Source organism: Atractosteus spatula, chromosome 15, assembly GCF_055471065.1.
Source record: "Atractosteus spatula isolate fAtrSpa1 chromosome 15, fAtrSpa1.hap1, whole genome shotgun sequence".
NCBI classification, from domain to species: domain Eukaryota; kingdom Metazoa; phylum Chordata; class Actinopteri; order Semionotiformes; family Lepisosteidae; genus Atractosteus; species Atractosteus spatula.
In genome coordinates, this window is record NC_142720.1 from 12,613,265 (window position 1) to 12,640,339 (window position 27,075).

Here is a 27,075-nt window from a genome sequence, read left to right on the forward strand (position 1 = left end):
TCACATAGCTCTCTTCATTCTGTTGCTATTGTAAACTGCTATGTAAACTAGCTAATAAAAGCTAATACACACAAGCAAGTGATAGACATCTTTGTAGAAGCAACTGAACATCAAAATGAAAGAAGGAGAGAGTGCAGAAATGTATTGATGCAAGCCTTTTGGCCGTATCCATGTTTATTGGTCAACTTAAAAAATAAATTGGACAAATTAGTCTGTCTTCCATTCAACAAACTAAATTTAAAAAATCAAAATCGATCACTAAATAAAAAACACTATCCACAATAAATATTGTAAGAAATCAGACGTTTTATGCAAACCGTTTTAATTTTTTGAGTGAGAGTGACATTTGAATCTCGACTCCATCTCAACTGGCATCTAGTCTGGTATTGAGTCGAGCACATTCGTTTCTTTAAACAATAAACTAAAAGCCCAGAACAAAACATTTTTAGAGGATAACATTCTGTGCTATTGTGTTGTGTGCAATTTAAGAAAGCAAAGCAAAGAGGAAACCGATAGGGCATTGCAATGAAGAAGCTCGTTGGTGAAACCATTCGCTTGCTGTTGTAGTTCGAATGACCCATCCCACAAAGGCATGCCACGTTAATGAAAATGCAAACCCAGGTCTTAATTTCCTTTTCATGTTTCATGCTCTTTTTCTACCTGTCATCTACAGCTGATGCTCATATTGATGTTTAAAAAATACTAATTTATCTGTCCTGAGTTGGCACTTCAGTGTTGTTGGGGGGGAATTCCTGCTTCCTCTGTATTGGGGTTCAAACCTGCACATTATTGTATCATTAAGGGCTAATATAGTATAGCCATCATCCAGAAATAACTCTCAATCACTAGACCTACTCTGGATTCAAACCAGGTGCCCAGAAGGGAAATATAAACACCCTTATCAGGAGACAAACACACTGCTCTGTGCTGCCATCACTTCACTATTTATTTAAATTGATTTATTTAGTTTCTTGCTCTTTTAAAGGAAATTTCTTAATGGTTTAAAAAAAGATTTGATTTGATTACAGCATCTTAAAAAACAGACCTCGTTTCCATATTAATGCAAATATATATGCAGTGCCTGAACTCAACAGAGAATTCAATTAACTTTTTCGCTGGAGGGAAGCCTTATGGGAAATTACAAGTTTTTTGTAACAGGGAGTGAACAATATTAAGTGGGGATATGAAATATGTAATGCAGAGTGGAGCGGCATTTATTTGGTGTCAATATCGTATTACACGTAAGGGGTTGTAAATTGAGCCCAAATAAAAATGCTACCTCATTTGGTCCATTTATTGCCTTTTTAACTTCAGCGAAATTGTTCCCCGTCAAGCTGAGAAGTGAATTGAATTCAGATTTTTAGGGGAGAAAAAAAATAGCTGTTTGCTCTCTGAAGTTTTGAGTATATCTGCTCAAGATTTGTAGATATACAGTACCTGCAATATTAAAGGCAAAAATGCAGTCATTGGAAGTGTTTGATTTGTGTTCGTTACCTGCTGCATTTGATTGAAAACACTGCAAGGGGAATTTTTTTAGTACATTTGTGAAATAGACAATATTTAATATAAGTAAATTCACTTGAAAATTCAACAGGAACCTGACAAATAGTACATATTTTATACTATGCATTGTGAAGTCTGAGCTGCAGATAAAGAAAAAAGCTTAGAAAAATAGCAACTAAAACATTTTTGTAAGGATAATGCAGCAGATGGTGGCGTTCTGAGTCTTTTCAGCCATTTAACCCTTTAGTTATTGCTCAAGGCAGTGCACCACACCGACTGACACTTCCCTAAGCTTTTTGTGGAAATAATCATTTTACGATACCGTATACAAACCAGTGATTTCCTGTGTGAAAAGAATCTTCCTCAACTGTCACATATGTTATTTTGAGGTCATGTGATTTTTTAAAACGTTTCTAGAATAAACTAATTTTCCAGGATGCTTATTCCCTTGTGATTGCATTCGCTCGTTATACACCATTTATGCAGCCATTTACCTTGGGCTTGTCCCATTTCTGCCTAGCATCTTACATTACTGTGTCCTAACAGGTGTGTTTTTTTTTTCATCTATCATTCTTTTGTTATTTTGATAAAGCCGAGCTTCTCTATCTGCGGAGGAAAAATGTTTTCCCCATACTGTGTTTAATTTGAGATGTTTTTCCATCCAGAGATTTCCTGATGTGATACAGCTTGGGTAGAAGGATGAGCAAAATGTAGAATGTTCCAAAATATACTCTCTAAGCAAACACACAAAAAAAATATGCAATAGAGGATTCTTTATTTTGAGAAAAGTATATTCTGCTCTTTTGTTTGAGAACATTGGCAGAGGTGAAGGGCAGGCCAGTTTCAGCATCCAAGACAAATATTTTTTTTTTCCACAAAACTAGTCAAGATACATCACACTTTGCTGTTTTGCACAGGTAAGACATTTATCAGTTCAGTATTATGCAGTCCTTAAATAGATATTCCACACTGTACTTTTTTCCAACAAGAACAGGTTTTAAAAGATACTTGCTGGCATATTTGACCCCACGTTCCAAGCTCCTCGCTGCTGAATAAAGTCTGTGTGTCGATCCTTGCCTTTCTTCCAGGCTGTGAGGAGATGGTCTAGGGTGAATGTACTTTTGAGGACTATCATGAGCCGCTAAAGGATTTGTGGTTTACTTTTCAGGGAAGAGTTCTAAAACTATCTTGTGAATTAAAGGGACGATATAGGGACTGTAAAATATAATTCAATTGATTCTCCCCTGACAAACCGAGCAAAAAAACACTAATAACTCATGGGGAGGTAAGACTTCAGTCATACCTTCTTTTCCTAACAGTGTCTTTTCCCTGCTAGGCAAGAACCATTGCTTTCTGGTGCGCTTTCACCTAAGCATTTGCCCGAACCGGTCGAATAACAAACGTATCAAGTTTCATGCCTTCTCTCCTGCCAGCTCGTGGCTATCCATGGACTCTCAAGAACAAGCGTCCCGAGAAACTTCGAGACACACTCAAGGAGCTGGAGGTAATGTTTTTTTTAAAAAAACCTTATATGAGATTGACAACAAACAATTGTGCTTCCCCCCCCCCCCTCCCTCTTTGCCATTTCCCCTCTGTCAACAGTCTCAATATTTGAAGTGAATCAGCCAGCGGAGTGCAGGTAACTGTGTCCCAGCATGGCGACTCATCTTAAAACAGATGCATCTTTGTTTGTGCACCTCGCTAATCTCTACCAATTTGAAATCAGAAACACCTTACCCAGAGGTAACCGTGTGCAGGCTGCAAATGGCTGACTGTTCTGTTCTCTTTCAGGAGCTGCTCCACAGCAGTCGGTGTGTTCGAAGCAAATGGAAGAACAAGCACTTCTGTCAGGTAAATGCTGCTGCACTCAGCCAGTGTGTTGTAAACCAACGGACCTGAACCACTTTTCAGCACCGTGAGCTGTAGGCATACGATGGTGACGGTGATATAGAATTGAGAGCATATTTATGCAGCTCAGCTATGGGTCCATATGCTCTTGAAACAGGCATTTGATTGTAGCGTTTAGAAAAGATTACATTCTCCATTAGGCTCCCACAATTGTTTCAAGTGAAGTTAACCGCTTCACTGCTATACTTGATTGAAATCATCTGTCTGTGTGTCTCTGACAGAACCAATGTACCTCAAACCACAGTCATTGGAATTCCACCAGTGATGCTGTCAAAGTGCATCCTTGCTTGCTTCACTGGGCAGCACAATGCTTTTGCTTACAGCAGAACCGCATCTCCTCAAATGAGAGAACAGTGCTTTCCTGATGTGAGGATAAGACTTTCTTGGGAAGGGGTTAGGGCCTGGTGAATACATTCTGAAATCAAGGAAATAGAAGTTCAGTTTGGCTTTCAATGAAGCTTTGTCTTATATATAAACACTGTTTGTGGGTGTTAAGGCTGGCTAGTGTATTTAAAGTGCACGGTTTCTACAAAATATTGTGAGCATCACAAGTTACCTGATTGTAACTTGAATTTCTTATGTTTTTGGTCTGCTTAATTTATCTTCAACTGTTTAAAATAACCTACAGTTAATTGTGAAATTGTGACATTATCTAGCAACTTCCCCCTCTCCTCTTTCACTGTACTGGTTTACATTCTTTGAGAGCTGCTAATATGGTGGTTCTGTTTCACAGTTTCAGCAAACAATACACAGGTTTTGTTTTCCAACATCCGGTTTAACTGTGGTGATTCTGAGTGAGCGCATCTTCTTTCTTAAAAGATATCTTCTGAAAAAAAAATGTTTTTTTCAAACGTTGGACATATTTTTTTCTTTAACTGTGGCTGAGTCCACCAAAAAGAGATGCTGTTGAGCTAAAGTCAATCGAAAGTGTTTGTCTAACCTCCAAAGGCAAAAGAACACGAAAAAGCTAATGACAGTTCACACTCAGTTTGCTTTGCTGCAAAGGGAGGATTTAACAATAAAAAAAACCCTTTGAATAGAGTTATTTTGGTGCCAGCTCTTGTCCTGCATTGGTGCTAACTGGTGTTTCTGTGTTTTCAGCTGATCCTAGGTTCAGGTGTGCTGGTGTCTCTGAGCTTCTCAGGGCCACAGCTGGAAAAAGTGACAATTGACAGGACCCTAGTGGGCAAGCTGGCCGCAGACACCATCAGCGATGGTAATTACACACAAGAGCAAACAGACTGTCTACACTAACACTCAGGCACTAAATACACTCTGCCCACACAGCCGACAGGTGGACTGATTGCTGACTCCAGGGATTCACCAAGAACCAAGTAATTGCAAATACAGCCTTAGTCACAACCCATGAGACCCTACATATTGAATATTGTGGTCCTTTTCTCTTTCTTTTTTTAACTTCGGTTCCTTGAGATCAAAGGACTGCGAGTCTTATAATGAAGGTGACGTACGTTCAGAGTGTCACCAGACAGCTAACTTTCATTAGCTGTTTCTCCTCTGCTGTTCTTTTAAATTTATTTTTTTTCCAGCCCAAGGTTCTAGCTGGCTGGCAAATGAATGGGAAACGACATTAGAGTACTTTTGATAATTATCGTTCTGCTCCAAATATTTGTTGTAATTTAGTGATGACCTGAAAAATTTGAGCATAACCGTAAACATCAAGTGAAATACATAACAACCTTTCTTATTTAAAAATTAAAACTTTACAGTGTCTTGAATCTTCAGCATTCTTAATGAACCCATTTCTGAGGGATAGACAAGCAACTCTAGAGTCCCTTAGTGATATTTTTTCAAAAGACTGTTATTTCATAAAACTGTGACTTAACTAAAGATTATTTGTGGCACTTTGTCCATAGTGTTATACATAAAAACTAGAACCAGTGAATGCAAAAAAACAGGTTTGCTACCTTGAATACCATAAACAGCAATGTACTGTGTTACAGAAACAAAGGGAGTGTCAGGCAAAGGCAAGGCAAAGGCAAAGACCTTTTACCAGGTCAATAATCTAGAGTGGTAGTATGGAAGTAATCAGTGAAATATACTGTTGAGACATCTTCAGCAGCAGCGCCTCTGTGGTTGAGATCTTGTCCTAGAGCAGGAGTCCCCAGATCGGCTCCTGAAGTGCAGGTTTTATGGGTTTCTGTTAAGCAGAGGTGCATCGCTCCTGTCCTGTGTCATGGTTACAGTGTCTGTAAGTTCTTCTTCCACCCTGCTCTTGGTGACCTGACTGGGTTCATCGTTAGCACAGCTGCATCAATGTCCACTTAACATTAATTGAGCTAAATTCAACCTTGTCCTGAGGTTTCATGCTGTTGAAGAAAGAGGTCTACATCACCTGCTGAACAGTATCCTTCAAAGACCATACCTCTAGACCAGCAGAAATTGGTCAGACCACTTTAAGCACACTAAGACCATGACAGTCTTTAAAGAAAAGACAATAATCACTCATTTACTGTACCTGAAATGATGGCAAAATCAGATTCATTGTATTTTCCAATCTAATAAACACTTTGTGCATTGGAATCAAATAAGACACGTGTGGTGTAATGGTTAAACAGCCACCAAATGTCTTTCCAGTGGTAATCATAGTAGTGTTTTAGGTTTTGACAGTCGTCTAAATCTTGCACATTCGGTAGTGTGCTTGTTTGCAGTACAGTGTCCCTTCTGTGAACAGGAGGCTGCCAAAGGGGAAGCATCCTGTGGAAAGGGCCAGTTAAAATGGTCAACAAACCATTGTGCCTGCATTATGACCACACAAGCAGGAACACCCCTGCCTGCCATCGCAACTGAGCCTCCCCCTATTGGCTCCCACCTCACCCCCCCCGCCGCAACTCACCTGACACCTGAGACTCCCAGCTCTACTGTCTCAGGACAGCCTTTAAAGAAAGACCACAATTGTCCATTCACTGCAATAGAGGAACTAATTACTGGGGAAGAATGGAGGTATGTGCCCTGGGGACTCATCTGCGCATCTGTCCAACAATACTTCATACACCTGAGGCTCTCCAGCCCCATACAGGCCGCGCTGAGCTGCATGACAAAAAGACAGTATCCAGTCTGTCGAGCCTCGTCTAGCAAAGGACCAGGTCCTGGAAAAAAGGTCTGCTTAATATGGCAGTGGATGTGTTTATTAGAAGTAAATCTGTTTTCCATAGAAGGAATGAGATGATGTTCTAACCCATGCTGAATTCAGACTAAAGTTGTCCGTTGTTGGGATACACCGAATTACAAATAATTATGTGTTCGAAAATCAAGTGCTGACGTATACAGAACTGAATTTTAATCGTTGTAAAAACAGATTGTAATTATCTGTTCTGAGATTTATAAATGATTTTTCAATTGATACACAGAGACCTGAGAGTCCAGTCTAGATTTAGACTCTCCATACAGCTTATCCATTGTATTTATGTATCTCATGAGTACCAAAACACAGCCACTCAGCACCATGTACAATATTTCTGTGCATGACTGTGATTTACTTTAATACTACTTATCATTCTGTGATGGTGACCTTCATATGAACTCTGTATGATGTTAAAAATGAGAATGAGGAATGTCTTAAGTCATTTTTTTAGTACAATGAAATTCAAAGGAACATTTTATATTTCATCTGTTTATTAATTAATCATACTTGTTTCTTTGAAAAATGTATGTTTTCAAAATGTCATTCTAAATTAGGTCTACATTTTAAAATGTAGGGTACAATATTCTCTTAAGCAAAATGAGAAATTCAAAATGGATTTTTCTCTGTTTAATTGGTTTCATAAACAGATTAATTTTAAGGGGCTTAATTGCTTTATCATTATGGATGATGTTCACAAGCAGTTTAGCTGGATCAAGTACAAGTTTTTGAATTTAACACCCTGCACCCTTCAGGGTAATTATTCTGCAGTTTAGCAAACACTGAAATCCACAGAAATCAAACATCAGTTTATGATGATTCTTTCATATCTTTTTGACAGCTTAGATATCTGCTGCATACAGTGTGTGAGGGGAAAGGCTTGTGTGAAATCTGGCACAGCTGTGAATATGTTAGAAATCCAGATAGTTCAGTGATGGTTTGGTATGTAGGGAAACGGTTTTCAAAGAGAGTTGTGGAAGCACAAATGTGGATATCTAGACTTTTAGTTGTGTTGAACACATCTGGATTTTTGATTGTTGGATTTCTCTCCCTTTACAGCTGTACTCACTGACAGATTCATAATTTTGACATTCCTGGAGAAAAACAAGGTTTGCTACATCCATTTCACAAAGAAGCAAAGCTCCCCAGACTTCAGCAAGAGGGCAGAAAAGCTGTCCCTTTCCGAACTTAAGGTATAAGTACATTGCTACTACATTCATGTGATGTCCTTTAGGAATACAGTACTGATAATTGTGGACTGCACTGTACTGTATCCAGGGACCTCAGATTTGCAAAATAATACAAGAGGTCATAAGACTTCACAGGGTCATGCTTACCTTTAAAATGACTTTTTCATTGCTTACTTTTATTAATGTATTAAACACATCAACGTTCTGTAGCTTCTACTAAATATGTAGATGTTCATTTTTTAAAAGATATACATTTAAAAGCGTGTTAAAATCTATAGATTAAATATGTGCCCTACTGTACACAGGAGCAAGATGACAGTATATCTTTTGGAAACTGCACTTTTCACTGAGTAAATATATATATTGCTTGTACATGTAAATAGTTCTTTAAAATACTCCTTTACAAAATCTGTAAGTATATTCAATTGTCTAGTTGCTGAAACCTAATACTTTAAAAGCTAATTTTCCCATTTTTTATTAACAAAGTGTGTTAATAAAATGTTGGGAATTTTCTTACATTTTGCCAAATTTCTTACTTAGTTCTTAGATTTCTGAATGACTAAATATCTGGGCATGTAAATCTTTTCCTTGAATGATGCCGAATTTCATTTTGGCCACTCTTTTGGTAATCTCTACTTGTGCAGTGTTTTGACTGTCCACACTCGGGGACAGCAAGTGTAAGCTTGTTTTCAAATGCAAAATATCTGAAGGAGAAAAAACAGGGAAGAAGATATGCTTTTAACATACGAGCAGACACCATAATTGCATAGATTCCTTTCACTTTTGATGTTCATTCAGGTTATGAAGAGGTCAAGAATACTGTGCTTGCGCAGAAAGAGGCGCCTTTTTTCTTGGGCACATAAATTCGGCAAAGGGTTTTTAAAGCATTAACCCCATTTTAATGGCCCTAACGGAGTGGTGAGATCACAATTTGGATGAGTCTGATTATTTACTAAATACAATACATAAATGCATCGGGTCCTTAACACCCATTGCACTCTGGCATTATCGCATTACCGTCATCCTTTGTTACCACGCAGACGGGAATATGAAAGCAATCTATCCTGTAGTGAGACTGGCTCCAGAAGCATTTTCCTGATAAGGGGACCCCCTGCCCTCTGCTAGTGTTTGGTCCAGTAGGCTAAGCTGTGAGTCTAATCCCCAGAAAGTGGTTTGATTATTGCTGACCAGCAAAGGCAGAATGGCATTTTTTATTTCATTTATTTATTTATTTTGCTATCAGACAGCCATTAATTCCTTGGCTAGGAATGCGTTGCAATCTATATCTACGGATTGTCATTTTTCTTGTTTTTTTTTCTCTATTTTTCAGCCTTTTATTTTTGGGGGGCTGTGCTAGTCATCCAAATGGTCCGCTGCCCGTACGTTTTTTCCCCCCGTTTCCCCCGAACATCTGCAACCTAAAGGCAAATTGCATCAATAGTACACCCGCTAATGGGAAAGTAGAGAGTTTGACATCTGCTAGAGGAGGCACTGTCATGTAGTGCCCTGAAGAGTGTTTACTATAAAGGCAGAGATGACGTGAAAATGGAATTTGTTTAAATGAAACAATTTTTAAACTATTTTCTCAGTATTTTGAAAACATGAATCAAAATGTATCAGTAGGCACAAAGAGGCCTGAAGAATAAATGAACACTGCATTTTTATGTTTGTTTTCCCAGAAATGGCTAAATAAGCAAAGCATGTCAATGCATTTCGGTTACTTGTGGTTGGATGTTAATAAACAGTGACTCCAGCAAGCAGTGCAGGAGAACATATGTGCCAAGTTAATGCTGCCTGTATTTCCGATGGGTTAGATCTCCTATGTGGATTTACCCGGGCCTGCCGGACGCAGACTGGACCGCCGGGTGGCTGTGAACTGCTTGCAGGATGTAGTGATTTGCTGGTGGCCAGCAGTTAATGAGGATGCCTGGCCTTGGTCTCCCATTTCCAGCGAGAGGGACCGAGCTAACCTGGTGCTGCTGAGCTGCTCAAACGCTAGCCTGAAGGTAAACCACTGTTCTCCACGGCTCAAAATGTATGTTAATGCCTGTTTTGCCATTGATGTCATTCTACAAATGTTAAACTGGGGAGTCACTTAATTAATAGGGCACCTATAACAGAACACCTTATGTAATGGGGAACGTCTGCCCTGACAGAGAGTGGGCTCTGTGTGCTAAAGAAAGACCTCTCTTTCTCACCCGTCTCTCTAAATATTTCTGTTACTATAGAATTAGAAGCTGCCCACATTATGTGAAATCGATAAATATAATGGACTGAATTAATAGGAAAAAATATAATTATAGCAGAAATCTAGTAAAATATGGTTGGTTTTGAAAAGTATCAGTCGTTTCATATGTAATAATTGGGCATTGATCACATTTATGGTCTGGAGTTGATTTGAATGGAATAAAAGTACCCTGCCACTTTCACAAACAAGGACCTGATAATTTGTGATGGTGAATTAAATATGTCAAGGGTTCCAGACTTGGGAAAATAAGCTGTGATTTCAGCAAAGACTTTTATCAAGACCCAGTCCTCTGAACTCACCGATAGCCTGCACAGCCGCTTCAAGTTATAGACAAACAATTTGATGTTGAATGCCGTCGATCCCAAAATTACTGAGCAGCTTAGCAAGATAGCAGAGAGCTTCTTAAATATATGCAAAAAATTTTGTGCAGTGGAAATAGCGTTACCAATTTCATATGCGAGTTATGAAAATAAATGCAAAATGATGCAGTATATTTAGTCTGTTTGGAGTGTGTGAGGATTTATCTTAGTCCTTCACCTATTTTTTTTTACGCTCAAAGAACATTAAAGTCCTTCCTTGCATCATTTCTAATTAAAGTGTTTGTTGTCATTTTCAGATCCACAGTGTGAAATTAAGCTAGCAGTTTATGTAAGACCCATGGAGTAAATCAAACACTTTTCTCATCAGAAAGACAGGGACTTCAATCACTTCAAGCTTATATATATGTTTCTTTTGTTAAGTTTTCTATCTGCATGCTAAGCCAATTTTCTACTTAGACTCTAGCATTTAAAAGTGTTATTTAGTTCCCTATGTGGTCTTTATCCCTACCTCTTACTGATAAGCACCACCATAGCCAAAATATATATATGCTTAATTATGCAGACATTTAACATTTTTAATGATTTGTGGTCCCCAGTATTAATAATCTTGAAAGTGATTTTTTCATATCTTGCTTTTTTCACTAATCAGTTTGTTTTCATTTGTCATTTGTTTATTCATTTCAAAAGTATACCATTCTCTTCTGGCACTTTGAATTAATTTAGCGTTATTCACGTTTCTTTATTTCCAGTTTTTTTTTGTGTGAGCTACTAAATTTTAATGGATAAAAAAAAATATCAGTAGTGTTTTCTGCACTTTGAGAATGTGAATGATCAGTGTTAAATATCCATGTAAAAATTGTAGGACAGCTTTGTGGTGAAATGGCCTGTGTATCTTAACTGGATGGTTGTGGGTTCGAATCATAGGCACTACCCTTGAGCCAGCTGCTTCACTCATATTGCTCCCTACTGTGGCAATGGGTGCAAATGGAAATTATTTTGGAAAAAGAAATAGCTGAATAAATTGATGATGATAACAATAGAGTCGTGGAGTAAGATCTCTGTGGCATGCTTGCTAAAATTCAGAGCAGTACTTTTGATTCATTAGTTAATATCCAAGGTTTTTATTCAGGGCTAGAGTTCCCTTTAACCACTCTGTATATCATGGTCTATATTATGTAGTTTGTAGTACTGTATAATGTATGTTAAATAATAATTTTGAATCTGTTGAAGTGCCTAACAGCTACAGGGAGCTTGTATGTTCCTTTGGAACTCTCTGTAGTCAAAGGTTTCAGTCTGAGTTAAGAGAACTCTACCTTTTTGTCAGCATTAATACTTTGGTACCTGCAGATCCGTGAATTAGCAGCGAGAGTAGTATCTATACTTTGGTTGTCACTTAAGATCTTCTACTCATGTTCCAGTAAAAAAAAAAACATTTTTGGAAAAGGTGTGTTGTTGGTCTGTGTCAAAACATTTACATTGGGTAAGAAGCAATTGCGTAGTCTGAAAAAAAGCTTTTAAGTAAAAATCTAATTTGTAAAAATTTGAGCAGAGCTGTTGACAATCAAAGGTTCAGATTTCACATTACATCTATAACAGGCCAAATGGGGAATGGAAACAAAGTCTTAGTGCCAGGAAATCCTGGGTTCTAGCTGACTCTGTGACCTCCAGGCCAGTCTGTTGGCCTCTCGCTGCCTCCACTCTCTGAACTGGAAAATTCGGTCAAAGTGGGATACTGCTGTGAACAAGGGCTTGGATCTCAGCTGGACGATCCGGGGTTTATCTTTCAAAAATGAAAGAAGATTGGCCGACCAGTCACTGAAACCAATAAATAGGAAAAGAAAAGGAGCGTTGGGGTTTATAAGATGCTGTGGCTAGTGCTTAATTTCCTTGGAGGTGTATGCAGTCCAAATTGTACAAAAAGAAATTGCTACTACTGTATGATTTAGTGAAACAAGATTTAAATCGTGTTTATGTTTTTAACTTTTCACATTTTTATTTTTTAGCACAGTGTTTATTTTGGACCTGCACCTTGTGTAAATGTGTGCTGTGTCAGACGGCTTTTAAAAATAACCGCTTTGAAGTTGTTAAGCTGTAAAAACCTTATCGCTATAATGCAATTAAGCATTCATTAGACTATATTTTATGGGATACATATTCTTTTGTCAGCGGAGTTTTCCCATTCACTGTTTTATGAATGATGAGCCTATAAGTGTGAGAGGGCCCTAGGCTAACCAGAGAGTTCTGACCAGGCCCAGCCTGCTTTAGTGACAGCGCTGGGATGAGCTCACACTCCGAGGCAAATCTGTCTTGTAGGAGATGCCACCCAGAGTCAGAGGGATAACTGAGCTGGCAGAAAGATGAATTAGACCGAAGCAGCGTCAGCACGTTCATCTCCAGCCCCTGGAGATCATCACGAAAGAAAGATAATGGAAAATCTGCTTTTCATATAGAGGACCAGAGCCCTGGAACTGCTTTCCTTTGGCACTCATTGACAAACACAAGCTTTACAGCAGATCTGCACTTCTGTCTACACGGCAAAATGAACTGCACTCATACAGTAGACACACGCTTTAGTTTTGCAGCAGTACACACATTTTTAATGAATCAGAGACTGTGTAAACGTAGCGATACAGAAGACCAGTTACTTTCCAGAGGAAAGCCTGCGTCTGAATTCTGTTGATTTTCTGTTATTAAAAAATAAGTACTTTTACTTATCCCAAAGCTTATTGCTTTCCCCATTTGAAAAATCATTTCCTATCTAAAGAAGACTGGTTTTTACTACAGTATGCTGTTGTCTTCCCAGTTGTCTGTAGCAGGTTAGAAAATGACACTTCTAAAGAATTCATTAACTGCTGTTCAGTTGATTTATTTTTCCAAATAATCTAGCAGTTTCTAGGTGTGTTCTTTACTGGAAAGCAAACTGGAAAGCAATTTGGTTTCTTCACAATGTACTGCTAACCAGGGATTTGTTTTTGCCACTATCCATGAAAGTACTGTACCTGCAGTTTTCTCATAAATTACATTTCTCCTTTAAAATATACACTAATATTTATTAATAATACAATAGCACACAAACTCTTATGTTTATTTGAGAATTCATACATTTATTTTATAAAGGAGTTTTTTAATCTTGTTGAGAAGAATACATTTTGCATTGAAGAAGGCAGCAGCACCCACTCAGTAACAAACCCATGAAACAAATCTAAAAAATATGTTTTGTAATTTTTTATTACAATTATTACAATTTTTATTTAACTGCCCTTGAAACCTGAGTTACATTGTAAGCAACAGAGCAGTCTAAAATAAAATATTGAGTGCAGTTAATAAAGAATCAAGCAGGTATGAGTAGCCGGTTGTTTTATGTCAGAATCAAGGAAAGCTTCAGCGTTATATTTACACTGTTGAGCTTCTCTGACACGAAGGTCATGCAAATAAATGAATTTAGAACTGCCTTGTTCTCGGGCCAGTGTCAGCAAATGAGCCCTGGTGTCCTAGCCCAACATCATTTCTGCTCTCTTGCGTATATAGCTGATGTCAGAGCATGAAAAACAGTATGCAACACTGATAAATGTAAGTCATAATGAAGTACTTGTTATTTTGGTCATCGTATGTCTTATACATACATTTCACTTATTCGTATAAATAAAAAATGACAACAGAAGAGAAAAATTATACCATAAAAAAGTATACCATACCATCCATTCATCGCCTTACCTCTTCTTTCAAATCCAGGGTTGCGGGGCAGCGAGAGCCTATCACAGCAAGAAATGGGCGCAAGGCAGGGGATACCCACAGACATAAACACAGACACTCACACCAGGGCCAGTTTTCCCAGAAGTCAAATAGCCAAATACCAGTCTGTTTTGGGGATATGGGTGGAAACTAGAGCACCTGAGGGACACCGATGCAAAAAAAAAAGAGAACATACAAACTCCACACAGATAGCACCCCAAGCCCCTGCAATGCCAGGCACTGTGCCACACATGTGCAATTATTTATATACCATTTACTTTTGTGTTGACCATGTTGTACTGTTTGTTAAATTGCGGAATAAAAGAACAAGCAAACATACCTAAATAGTTTCTTTTGAGATTCTTGTCTCTAGTGGGTTCTCTGATATGTTTTGAAATATGCAGATGGAATTTGATTAGTAATTGTTGTTAATTTTACAACTGATTGGCCTGCAGAAGAGCTGAGCTGTAAGTGAATTTCTTGGCTGGTTCTTTTTTAGGTGCTGAGCTGCATTCGCACAGAGTGGGACCCTCTGGACTGCGGCTTCAGCAGCAACCAGCCCTACCAGCTCCTGACCGTGGAGCGCTCGCTGGGCCCCGAGCAGGAGGAGATGGCGGATAGCTGCGTGTACGAGTGCGTGAGGAGCCGTGTCCAACGTGTGGCCGTGACCGGCATCCCCCTGGGCTCCAAGGCCATCTCCTGCAGCCGGGACCCCACGGAGGACAAGCTGCTCCTGGGCTGCCTGGACTCCTCCCTGGTGCTGTATGACGCGCACCGCGGGGTCACGCTGCTGGCCCAGGCGGCTGTGCTGCCGTCCCTCTTGGCCTGGCACCCCGTGGGGGGGTTGCTCGTGGCGGGCAGCAGCCAGGGAGAGCTGCAGTGTTTCGACGCGGCCCTCTCGCCCCTCAAGATGCAGCTCCTGGCAGAGGACCTGAAGCCCGCCACCACTTTCCAGTTCAGCCAGCACCTGGAAACGCCAGGCAGCCTGAGCCACCTGCAGTGGGCAGCGGCCCTCTCTCCCCCTCAGAGCACAGACAGCCTGGAGGTTCACAACCTGCTGTTTGTCTGCTTTGATGGGGGACCACTGGGAGCCCTGCACTTCAAACCAGGTACGAGTTATTTTAATCTGGGCTTGCTGGAAGGTGGATATTAGCGAATTAATTTGTTATGTTGAACCAGAGAAACCTTCTTCCTGGCTTGAAACCGATGTTATTCCAAACCAAACCACAGTAACACTCATTCTGATAAAATCTGTCCCTGTCAGAATGGAATACTGATGGGAGCTTTATCATACTCACTGCCTCTCCACAGCCCTGTTGCCCAGGAACATCGCTGATAAATATTTATAAAAATGCACTTACAGTTATTAAAACGGGGACAGGGGGATCGTCAAACCCAGAAGCCTTAAATATTATACATGTCATCAGATTTGTAGTATAGCTGGTGTCAAAGAAAAAAACATTTCTTGCACAATAGAATCCGACACTTTAAGAAACTGAAGGCACTCGACCTATAACAAAGTAATGTTATATTTGAAACACCTTGCATCTGCAGCTGTGTAAAAGTTGATGTGACCTTTCAAGTCGTGCTGAGATGTGGTGCACTCGGCAGAGCTCCTCAGGCCTGACTGCGTTAAACCCCAGGCGCTCAGCCCTGGTCCACTGTTGTGGGCTTTTTTTTTTTGTGACGACTTGTTTACAGTGCAGAATGTCCTCTGGCACTAAGATAAAGCTTGCCAATCAAACTCGTCAAAGCATCTCACTTTAATTGTGACTTGAGGAAGATTTGAAACAGAGCCACAATCAAAGTCGAAGGAGTCGGGGTGGGGGGTGGGGTAAAATATTTGCCTTTTTTCCCATGATCTTTTGCCAAGGTTTTGAAACACAGAAACAAAAAATTGGTGTTTTCTGTTAATAATTATATAGACACATATGGTTTGTTTATTTGTTTATTTATTTTTAAATTATAGACGACAGAGCAATTTGAACCGGTATGGAAGAAGGGATTGGCAAGCCTCCATTTTGAGTAAGGTTTCTGCCACATGCGGTTATCTCATCTGGGCACGCATGTGACAGGCCCTGAAATGCTGTTTTTTTTGGGTGGATTTAGAATCGTGAGTCTCATTAGCCTAACAGAATTGTGGGCTGTAATAATTGCTAGACTGCCGCACGTTCTTCTCGTTGCTGGTGTGGAAACAGAAACAAAACAGCGTGCTGCACAGTCTTTATATCTGAATGAAAGACTAATATGCCTGCAGAGAAAAGGCAACTGCTTTTCCATTTAATTCTTTCAGTGTTTTTTTTTTCATGGGTGATCTGAGCAAGCAGTATGTTTTATTTATGCTGTTTTGGCTTGTTCTTTTTTTCTATTTCATTAACCTGTTTTTGTTTTTTTGTACCAAACTCGCGTTACTGTACTTACCCACCTCTCCTTGTCACTGCAACCCCCGTGCAAGCAGAGAGGAGATAAAACACAAGTTGAAAGGCTAACGAGCACTATGTCATAAATCTTTAAATATTAACACTGACCATGACATTTCCTTATTGGTATCCTGATTCTCTGCAGTCTGTTTCGTCGTGTTCTGTTGCTCAGTTTAGAAGATTAAGAGGTACTGTATATCACATTCAGGTAGCTCATGGCATGAAGTCAATATAGGGTGTCCATCCTATAGAAAACTTCTCTCGCGACACCACAGTATAGGAGAAACGTTTGATCTGCAGTATTTTCCGAGTTAAAAACTAATTCTAATGGCGCTTAATCGAATTACAGAGCCTGCCCCCAGCTACCCTGATGAGTGTCCTCTCCAGGTACCACTTGTTCAACATTTCTTCATCATTAAAAAATTGCTTTAAGTTATCAACAATCTAATAACCTGACTCATACGATACCAAATACTTGGTCTTCATGCTGAAGAAGACTTGATGGTTAGTGATGTTGGTGATGATTTCTGATAAAGTACCTGAAGTGAACACCTGAACAAATTGTTTTAACATTTCATTGCCCTTTCTAATGCATTTATATTAAGTTGCTCAATACACAAATCCAGCCTTGTGCTGGATTTTGGTCCCTGACTGTGGACAGGCACGTATTGTGAGTGAAGACACGTCGACGTGTGATTGGAAGGTACTGTAGATGTTTGTAGTTGGAGAGGAGTATCTCTTGTGGGTGCGACTAAATGTGTCCTGACGTCTCCATGTTTGTTTGGGTGCATGTTGATCATCATGTGCCTGTGTATGTGAATGCATTTGTTTCTTTTTTCCCTCCCAGGGGATTGAGCTCAGAACAGGCGCTGATGAGAGACCCAGCTTTTTTCCCTTGAAATCTGCAGCTCGGTTCATTTATTACTGACATTAGCAAGCTCTTTGGGGATTTAGGGGCCTAGCTGCTAATTGCCAGCTTGTAATTTTAATTGGACGGCCTCCTTCTTTCTTAAATCAATTAGGCAATAAGTTGGCCGTCACCTTATTCTCCAAAGCAGGCCATTTGGAGAGCTTTACCACCCACAAGAGGTCAGTTGTCCAGATGGAGATCTATTAAGGTTTACAATTAACAGCCCTTGGTTCTACAAAACCTGGCTATGAGTGTTTCAGACTGGTATTTCTAGAACCATGGAAAAAGAGAATCAACTCAGTGTCAGACTTCAGTGTCTGTGCGTGGACCATGTGTGGATCATACAGTTGGGTCTTCATCTAGCTCTCTCAATTTTAGTGTCTTGTGTTCCTGAGTAACCAGGCTGAGCGTATTATTGATTATTTCTTATTACTCAGAGTGATTCGATACTTGGGATTAGTCAGCTGCTGAATAATTAACTTTTTTTCCCCTTTTTTACAGCTAATGTAGGTGTTAGCCAGTCTCAGGTGATTGAGGGAGAAGTTGATTAGCCCCTTGCTGATTAAGTCTTTGAACGACGTGCACAATTTCTGTTTTTGTCTGTAAATGTCATAGTAATATTGAGCCGCTGAACTGACTCCCTCCTTAGTTTGCGAAGAATAATCTGAGTTATTATGAGCTGCAAAACCAACTGTTTATATGGTAAAGCTTCATTTAATGGAGATTTCAGTGCATTGTAAATACCACTCTTCATTGCACGAGTTTTATTTCTAGGCAGATTGTAAAGAAAAATGAGATTTCCTGATTTAGTTCTTTTAATACTGCTAAGTCTGTGAAAACACAAGTAGGAACACAGCTTTTGGTGCCTTAACAGAGTGTCTCAAAAAGCCACCATGTATTTGAAGATGTAAAATTCATGGTCTGTACTTCTCTCTCATTTTACATGTTCTCTTTCTGTTGATATAAAAGAGTGAGCTGTAGTTATCAGCGTTTCCAGTTGAGCACTGAGAATGAACATCAGAATTCATTATGAATAATAAATTATACTACCTACCTTATTACAATTACTGTTACTACTGCTACTAATATAACAGTTACTAATACTGCATTCGGAAGCAGAGCAGGTCGTCACAAAGGCACACTGGAAAATAGCTCCAATGATTCACAGCTTAGAAACAGCAGCTCTGTTCGGTCTATGCTAGACCCTTCTCACCCTCCTTAGATGTTTTGCATTCCTTATGTCACAATAAGTGACCCAAGAATGTCCTATATGTCAACAAGGTGAGCTTTCCCCTCCAAATCGCAACTAGCATTGCAACACTAAGAGAAAAGAACACAGCCCCGAATGACCTGCATCATTACAGGCCTCGATAAAAACCCACTGCGAGATTACGGTATGTAAGATTAGGTTAAGATGATGTTTCGTTTTTTGCTCTTGATGGATTTTGTTGTTCGGGCATTCTTTAATCTTCATTGTTAAAACATGTGCTAATATGAGTCGCTAAGTCACATGGCCGGGCTACAAGGGCAGACGTGGCTTAAGTTCCTGGGCCTGATACCCCACTGCTTGCGGCAGCTTTAGGGCCCAGTCTATAGCCTCTTCTCCAGCTCATGTTCACCATCCCTACATTTAACTGTCATTCCACTGGGTCTAGATATGCCAGTCTGTGTACAGTATAAACTGGAAGTCCATTGGAAATTACTCAGCAGTATTATAGATTTAATTTAGTTTGAACCAAGAGTGTCTTGGCACCCATTAAAAAGTGCAAAACCCAAACATTGACTAAGCGGGAAAGAAGTAACATGACAGGAATGTCCTTGGCAGAGCAGTAATGAAATTATTATAAAAATGTCTTAGTTGGTCCTTTTTAGTACATTGCTTTACAGTATGCCTTCCATTATTAGTTACTTTTATGATTAAGCATGCTTAGAAAATGTCATGGGAAAAGACTTTCCCGTATAATTTGGATTTCTTTGTACTGCATGTATTTCATGTGGAGTTCTGGCAGCCTCTCTCTCCAATTTAGACAAATGATTTGAGAGGACCTCACCATGGTACTCAACCAGTGCTGCCAGAAATAAGAACATAAAGAACTACAGTGACAGCTTTCCTTCCAGTCAGGTGTATACTGTAGTAAGTGTATGTAGTCTTGTGAGTGATGCGTCAAGGCTAAGGCTTGGACTAGCTGGCTGGACATGAGATGCGCTTGAACTGAATTAATCCTGCAAATGTTTCTGTGGCAGGAGTCCTGAATCTGGGGCAGCTGGGGCCAGTCGACATGACCCTTCAGTGTATCCGCTGTCAGCAGATCGAAGAGGCTATTAACATCTTGAGTGGCATCAACTGGAACACAATGGGACCAGACTGCTACAGGTGTCTAAGTGCCATTGTGGATCATCTTCTCAGGCAGAAGTTAACAGCAGAGCGAGAAGGTTTGCCTAACTTGGTTTTTTTTAGCAATCCTTGTTCCATTTTTCTGTTGTGCCTCTTTCTTTGCTTTGAGAACTTCTCTTCTAGGAGCAATGCTGGGAATTGTTTTGGTTTTTTCATTTTTCTGGACAGTTGATTTTTCTAATCATTTTAGTTTCCAAACAGTGCTTTAAAAAAATTCTGTATATTAGGAAATGATGTTAAGGTTGCGGTCAGAATGAAACCACATACAGTGTACATTTAAAAGCGAGCATTGTTACTTGGTTAAAGTGCACACTTTAGTTTTGAAAGAATTGTGTTTCAACAGCAAATATCCATCACCTTATAATTGGCAAGTCTGGACTGGTAAGAATGAACAGGTGGAAAAAAAGAATTGCCTCCCCCCCCCCACCCCGAGTCTTAAATGGGTTTTGAGTTCCATTCTATGTGCTTTTATACTCGGGGAATCTGAACTCTTGTGATTATTCACTCTGCTGGCTGTTGCCTCATTGATGCTTTCAGTTCTGGTCAGGTGTCTGCCATTTTTTGTCTCTCTACAAAGGATCAATGCTTCAATTTTGTAGTGTTCTACTCACTGCAAATTATCTTCTTGAGTGCTCTAAATACTTAGAAGGGTCCAATAGGATCTTGCAACTAATTAAGTACATGTACCTCTGAATCATTGCATTATACCAGACAAACTCCCGAGCATTAGCCCTGAGGGAAACAGCAAGTGTTATACTAAATAGCTGCTTTATTCCTGAACTGCATAAATAGGCAGACTTTTACTGAGCGGGTTGTTAATGATGCCCGTGTCATTTAGGTTGTTTTATGTCTGTTTTTCACTTTCATGTGCAACAGTTTGAGCTTGGCATGTGTTTATTATAGGAATTGCTGTTTGTATTTCTCACAAAGAGTGGGCTTATTCCATTGAAGATGAAACTGTTCTTCCTACAGGTTTACTATAGTTTTAACGATTAGTTTTCCACCTAAAAAATAAATTAATCAAGAAAATGAGAGGTTATAGTGTGCCTTACCCTGCTTTAGGAATACTTTTATAATTATTACTGCTGAAAATGAATTAAATGGATTTTCTGACTGACATACTAATTAATTACTTCCACTCTTTTAAAAGTACTGTTGATTAATAATTGACAGTGGATTATTGTCCTGTTTAATATGCTTCTCTGTGTTTATCTTATAGAATACGCCTTATCTGTGGCTACATGTCTTGCACCATAAAAAAGCAATCCATCTGATTATTGATTGGTCTATTGTTAGGGTGCTAAAAGTTATTCTGTTAGTACAGGGTGAAGATTTGGTTAAAATCAAAGCTGACAAAAGGATTGAATAATCTTGTTTTCAATAAAAACATATTTTGAGTTATGACATTCTTGGGTCTGGTGTGGTGTCTGATGCTCTGTTCCGTCTTCAGCTCAGCTGGAAGCAGCCCTTGGAACGTTCTATGTTCCTTCCAGACCCCTGTCAGAAACGGCAGTGCTAGAATACCGCGACCCTATCAGCAAATACGCTCGCCGCTTCTTTCATCACCTGCTCAGGTGAGAGCCGCCAGTCTGTGTTTCCTTTCAGACTGACTTCAGCTGTCATAGTGCTCGGGGACCATTCTTTAATATAAACGGTTGAGAGTACCTGTAGCACGTTTCCTTCTCAAAACCGAGACTCCAGAGGCATTCGAGAGAGCGGGCAACATCTGAAGATTAAAAACTGTAGCTCCATTTAAACCACAATGTCATTATTAATCCTTCCTTGGCCACCTTTCTCGCCAACATCTGAGACACAAAACCCAATAAGAAATGAAATGTGTGTGCTGGGGTTATGTGGCTGTTCAATGTTTTAGATCAGAAACAATTTTTAAACAACAACGTTTATTGTTTATTGATCATTTAGAGTCCCACCTTGCCATGAATATGTGACTGGTAATGAATGCATTTAGATTTAATTCCTTTTTATGTGGTTTTGAATATACTGTATGATAGGCATGTTTAATGAATTAGAAAAATAAAAATGTGTGTGCTGATATTTTAAATACTGCATAAGAGAGATTTTGAAAAGACTGATGTGTTCTCATGGTATATTGAAAACCATTTACATGGTCTCAGTCTCAGAACTGGACAGTAAACCACAGTCATCAAGATTTATTGTTTTCCGCATAAAAAAAGTCTGTGTTTCCTCTTATCTGCATACGCTGCAAGTCTGTAGTTGTAGAAGCTATGGCAGTTCGTGTATGGTATCTGGCCAGTTAAGATATAATGATATGTTAGTTAATCGCTGTTTATTCAAATCATCAGCATTGTTACAGCAGGGTTTGCCAAGGTTGCCTACAGTGAAAAACAACTGCTACAAAAAAGCTTATAAAACTGATTTATTTTGTTGAAAAACAAATCTTAATCTTTCGTTGTTAATAAGGTCACAGGGGGTCAGCACTTCTAATCCTTCTATAATACAAATGCAGTATTTAAACACTAATTGCTTGCTGACCTAACATTTACCCCAATATGCAAGTCTTCAAGACATGTTTCTGTTTTGACGTTTTGCTCTGAAATATACAAATAAGTAGTACACTTCTTGATTGATAGCTGTAGAGACAAAGCTTTAATTATTTTATTAAATGTGATTTTCTAGCGTTTTTTTATCGTTTAATGAGAAGTCAAAATTTTATTTGCTAAAATTTGGCTCTTTGCCTTGTTCACTTCTGCGAGTGACAAAATGAAAGGCCTCTGAATTTCCTTATCATAGACCTCCGTTCCTCACAGCCCCAGAACATTAAATAGGCTTGTTTTTCTGTTTCATGTCACTTTTCAAGCATGGAAGTTTTAAGGTTCGTTTTCAAGCGATATTCAGTTTCTCCACGCTAATCTGTGTCATGGGCTGTGCCAGCCTGCTGTCAGCTATGGAAGGGTTTTGCTCTTTGTCATGTACAGTATGCAGGTTTGTCTGTTTACACCTTGTTTGTTTGGCACTTCTGTCCCCTCTGACTTCAGATGCTTTTTAAAAACTAAAGTCTTATTGATCTTCTCTTCATGTTGGGAGGAGCTGAGAGAAACCAGTTTGTCAAATAGTGACAGGTGCTGTTATCTTGATGGTATAAAATAAACTGGTGTGGAGAGAAGGCGACTGAAATATTTGCTGAGCAACTGTCCGCTTCCTTTCTGGTTGTTTTTGATTTATAGGCTGATGGGACATATTTTCACACACTTTTTACAAAACTTGAGAATTGCAGCAAACATAGTAACTCTTATTACTGTAACCATTTTGAAAAATACACACTTGTGTGAACGTTTGTCCATGGCTCTCTGTACACACTGTATGCAGATAATGGCAATCCGAGTGATACAGTATGTGTTCTTGCAGCAGACAAATTCCGTAATCACATTATAATAATAAGTGAGGCTTTTGTTTTGTCTGTTCAGTTACATAAACTGATGCATTAATCCAAAACAGAAAATAGCTTATTGACCCTTTAAGATGTAAACATTAAAATTAGACACTTGTCTGACAGTGCACAACAACCGAGATCTCATTTCTTTGTTGGTGTGCGTATAGTGTAATGAAATAACTAAAGGATGCTTAAGAATGACTTTGTCCGTACACAACTCCCATTTCCTTCTTTTTTAAAGGTACCAGCGATTTGAAAAAGCTTTTCTGCTTGCGTTGGACATAGGAGCTCGTGACCTGTTTATGGTATGTACCTATTTGTTAGAAGGAATATATGTATTTTCTGCTGTTTGTAAAGAGTCCATTTGAAAGCCACTATTTGAGAATTTATAATGTTTATACAGGACGGTGTAACAGGGAAAATGATTAATCTGAGATGAAAAAATCTTCAGTTAAACATCCTTTATTGATTAATATAGAGTGCTGAAACCTGTAATAATCATATGCTTTGTTTACACTTTTTAGAAATGTTTTAGAAAAAAGTGGCAATGACAAATCTCTATGGTATTTTAGCACCAACATATGGAAGTGAAATTGAAAACACCTTAGCTTTTTTCTAAAACGAATGCTTCAATTAACAGCTGAGATTCCCAGATGGGAGTCCATTTAATAACAATAACCACCGCTTTTTACTTGTGTGAAATGGTCCCATAAGAAATCATACAATCTGTTTTTTTTTCCTACACTTTCCACTGGCAGAACAAAAATAAGATATACCCACGGTTGTGTAGTCTTCCACCTCTCTAAAAACATTAGCAGGAATCACCCCTGTGAAAACGAGCAATGACTGGAGGGTTTGTCTTTTATGACTCATGTGGTCTCAATACTCTTCTTTTCTTCCCCTCTTTATTTCTGAAGTAATAGTGCTGTATCTTTGAACCTCTTTTTTTCCCCTCCCCTGCCCTGAGTACTGCTGACACTTTTCACTTAAATAGATAGGAACAGTTCCAATCCATTCCCCACTAAGTACAGCTGCTGAGACTAGAATTGAAAGGTGGTGCCTGTTCTCTGGACCTTGAAAAGACTCAGTGTGTCACTTAGACACATGAGAAAGTGACAAATTATGAACGCTCCCACAGCTACTTTTAAAACAACAAAGCAGCAGTGAGGACCTAAAGGCATTGACGTTTCACCTCACATTATGCCCTCCCATTTAATTAGCTACAGAAGTAAAATTAACCTGCCTTTAAAAGGGCTCTGTAAAGGCCCTGCATGTGGCCCTTGTTTTGTAAGATCTTGCCCCACAATGTCGCACGAGGTCGGGTGGACAAAACCAATAGAACTCCCTATAAGTCTCCCAGCATGCCACTTCTCCACAGCTGATTCAATTGTTTTCAAAGAAACAATAGGGGGAAAGCCTTTGTTAAGGAAATACTTTGGTCGGGGACTCGTTTGCTGGGGTGTTTTGCATAATGATGACATTCTATAGCTCTAATTACACTTTGATAGTGCCAGATAATTTATCCAATTAGATCATTTGTGAGCACTCCAGTTGTGTGATGTATAACTAATTAAGAATTCTGATTACAGAATTAGATCTGCGCTTTGTTCCTAATGGGCCTTGTTTTTTGATTTGGTTGCATTAAAAAAAAGGGAAAAAAATGTTAAAGAACTGCCTCGACATCTCAGATTAGACACTGCTATTAATATTCATCACAGTACAAGCTGTACTGTACTTCAATAAATCAGATTTATTAGTTGTTATATTGAAATGAACAATTAATGCTATTAAAAGGTTAAGTCCCGGCCATATATCTGATAAATGTGTTATAAAATCCTGCACAGATTACAGTAATGACTTTATGTTCTTGTGGCTTTGTGGATGAGTTAGAACATATGTTCATGTGAAGGGAACTAATTCATTCTGCTTTTGTTTTTTTTGTTTTTTTACAGCACGGAGTTTAGCATTATTGGCCTGTGAAATAAAAGGAAAACAGACTAATGGCAGATATAAACTCCATTTCTCTTTGCTCTAAAGCTCTTATGTAAGATAACTGTGTCCTGTATCATATCTGTGTGCCCATAAATAAAGGGTGGAATTTGTGATCGTTTGTTCATCCCCCTTTAGCCCCCTCTATTCCCTTTCGAGCTCCTGACCACTCATCACTCTGCTTCCACAGAGAGCAGCTGAAACGCTGTGACCAGCCAGGGTCCCCTCCTGCCACTGTGCCCACTAACACACCAGCCCTGTCCTCTTAATCACAAGAGGCTGGCAGGAGCAGTGGCTGTGATCATTCCCTTTCTCCTCCGCTCACAAAAGGGGTGACAATGCAGTTAACCCCATCAAAACCCAGGCAGGCACAGCTGGATTTCAAGGCTTAACGACCTTCCTATTCAAGGGGAGCTGAGCGGAAGGGGTGGGGGGGGGGGGGGGGGGAGCACACATCTGCCAGTTTGCTGATCCTGTGTAACCATCATGCAGATCCTCACATCATGTAGACCAACAAATTGAAACATTAATGAAAGAAAAACACAGCCCTATTACTCTTATTCTGCCACTATTATGATGCTTATTCTCTTATTACGGCACTATGGACAGCAGTCTGACAGGTGATACCAGATTAGGCAGTGCTTAGTACTGGTTGGCGCTGGTTTGTCATGCTCACATCTACTCTCCAAAAACAGCTCTGATTCTACTGAGATGCAATAGCTCACGAATAGACAAGGAACTGCTTCAGCATGATGTTCACAATGAAGGAACAGAAGATCTGTGTAGATTTACATTTGTACTGTATATGATTTCATGACCAAACAGTGGCTGCTCAAATTGTCACAACTAGGTCTGCTGCTATAGGTAGCCCTCACCGACAGCTCAACCAGTGAGTGTCTGGAGTGCAGTGTCAGATTTTATTCATAGTTATATTGGCATAACTGTTTTCTTTCCAGTGAGTGGTAACGAATTGCAGTAGAGTTGCATTGTACATTGATGAGGATACATTGTCTGTAGTTAATGGTAATAACTCAATTTATAAATACAACATTTTTTTTTGTTTAATTTTGCTATTATGATTTATTGGCTGTGACTTACTTAGATATTTTTTTTGGTTTATAGAACATGACTTTAAAGAATTAATAGTTTTACTTTTAGTATTTTGAACCTTTAAAAGCATGAAGATGCTCTTATGTGTCTAATAAGTTACACATATTAAACATTTTATTTTAAAAATCAAGTTATATCATGTATTTAAACTTACTTCAATAAAATAAAGGTTGGTACAGAATTTTCATTACACTGTGACCCCCTTACTGTAACAGAACTCTGGCAGGTAGCGGTGAAGAGAGCTGTGTAAAGAACTGTTGTAGACAGCTCTTAGATTTAGTGCTGCTGTCCTTCCTCGATTTTTTAATTTTGAGATAAAATCGCAAAGGGAATGTGACTAAATTAAAGTTTTAAGCATTTTCATCTGGGCTGTCTGATGTGAACTTCAAGCAGATTATTTTATCTTTTTAACAAAAACGAACCATTGTTACTGGACCCAGATTCATTTTAGATTAATCTCTTATTTTGCTTTACTTTCAAAGGACATCCATTACTTAGCGCTAGATAAGGGGGAACTGGTGCTGGCTGAAGTCTCGAAGAAAAAGGCTAATGAAATTGATGCAGAATCAATATCCACTGGACTGGGTAAGAACGCTGTCAAGTAAAGCACTCTTTTGAAATGAGCCTTTCTGTAAAACATTGCACATGAAGTAGTTCTTTTCAGGAGGACTTAAAATTAGCTTCTGGTTGATTTGGCTGCTTTGTAAAAATAATTTAGATTGAAATGCTGTTTAACCTCAGAAATGCCAAACTGGTCTACAGTGGTGCCGTGTTTATGTCTCAACATGTGCGAAGCAGC

General features: G+C 39.1%; 1 protein-coding gene across 1 annotated transcript in view; it reads left to right on the forward strand.

Annotated features, from left to right (window-relative positions):
• wdpcp (WD repeat containing planar cell polarity effector) overlaps positions 1-27,075 on the forward strand; it is a 68,592-nt gene that overhangs the window by 26,840 nt on the left and 14,677 nt on the right. Inside the window, exons 5-14 of the mRNA XM_088934066.1 lie at positions 2,937-3,007; positions 3,295-3,354; positions 4,513-4,627; positions 7,610-7,743; positions 9,555-9,746; positions 14,540-15,149; positions 19,615-19,803; positions 21,216-21,339; positions 23,419-23,482; positions 26,759-26,861. Of these exons, the coding sequence (XP_088790192.1) occupies positions 2,937-3,007; positions 3,295-3,354; positions 4,513-4,627; positions 7,610-7,743; positions 9,555-9,746; positions 14,540-15,149; positions 19,615-19,803; positions 21,216-21,339; positions 23,419-23,482; positions 26,759-26,861 (1,662 nt within the window). The remainder of the gene's footprint in view (positions 1-2,936; positions 3,008-3,294; positions 3,355-4,512; positions 4,628-7,609; positions 7,744-9,554; positions 9,747-14,539; positions 15,150-19,614; positions 19,804-21,215; positions 21,340-23,418; positions 23,483-26,758; positions 26,862-27,075) is intronic.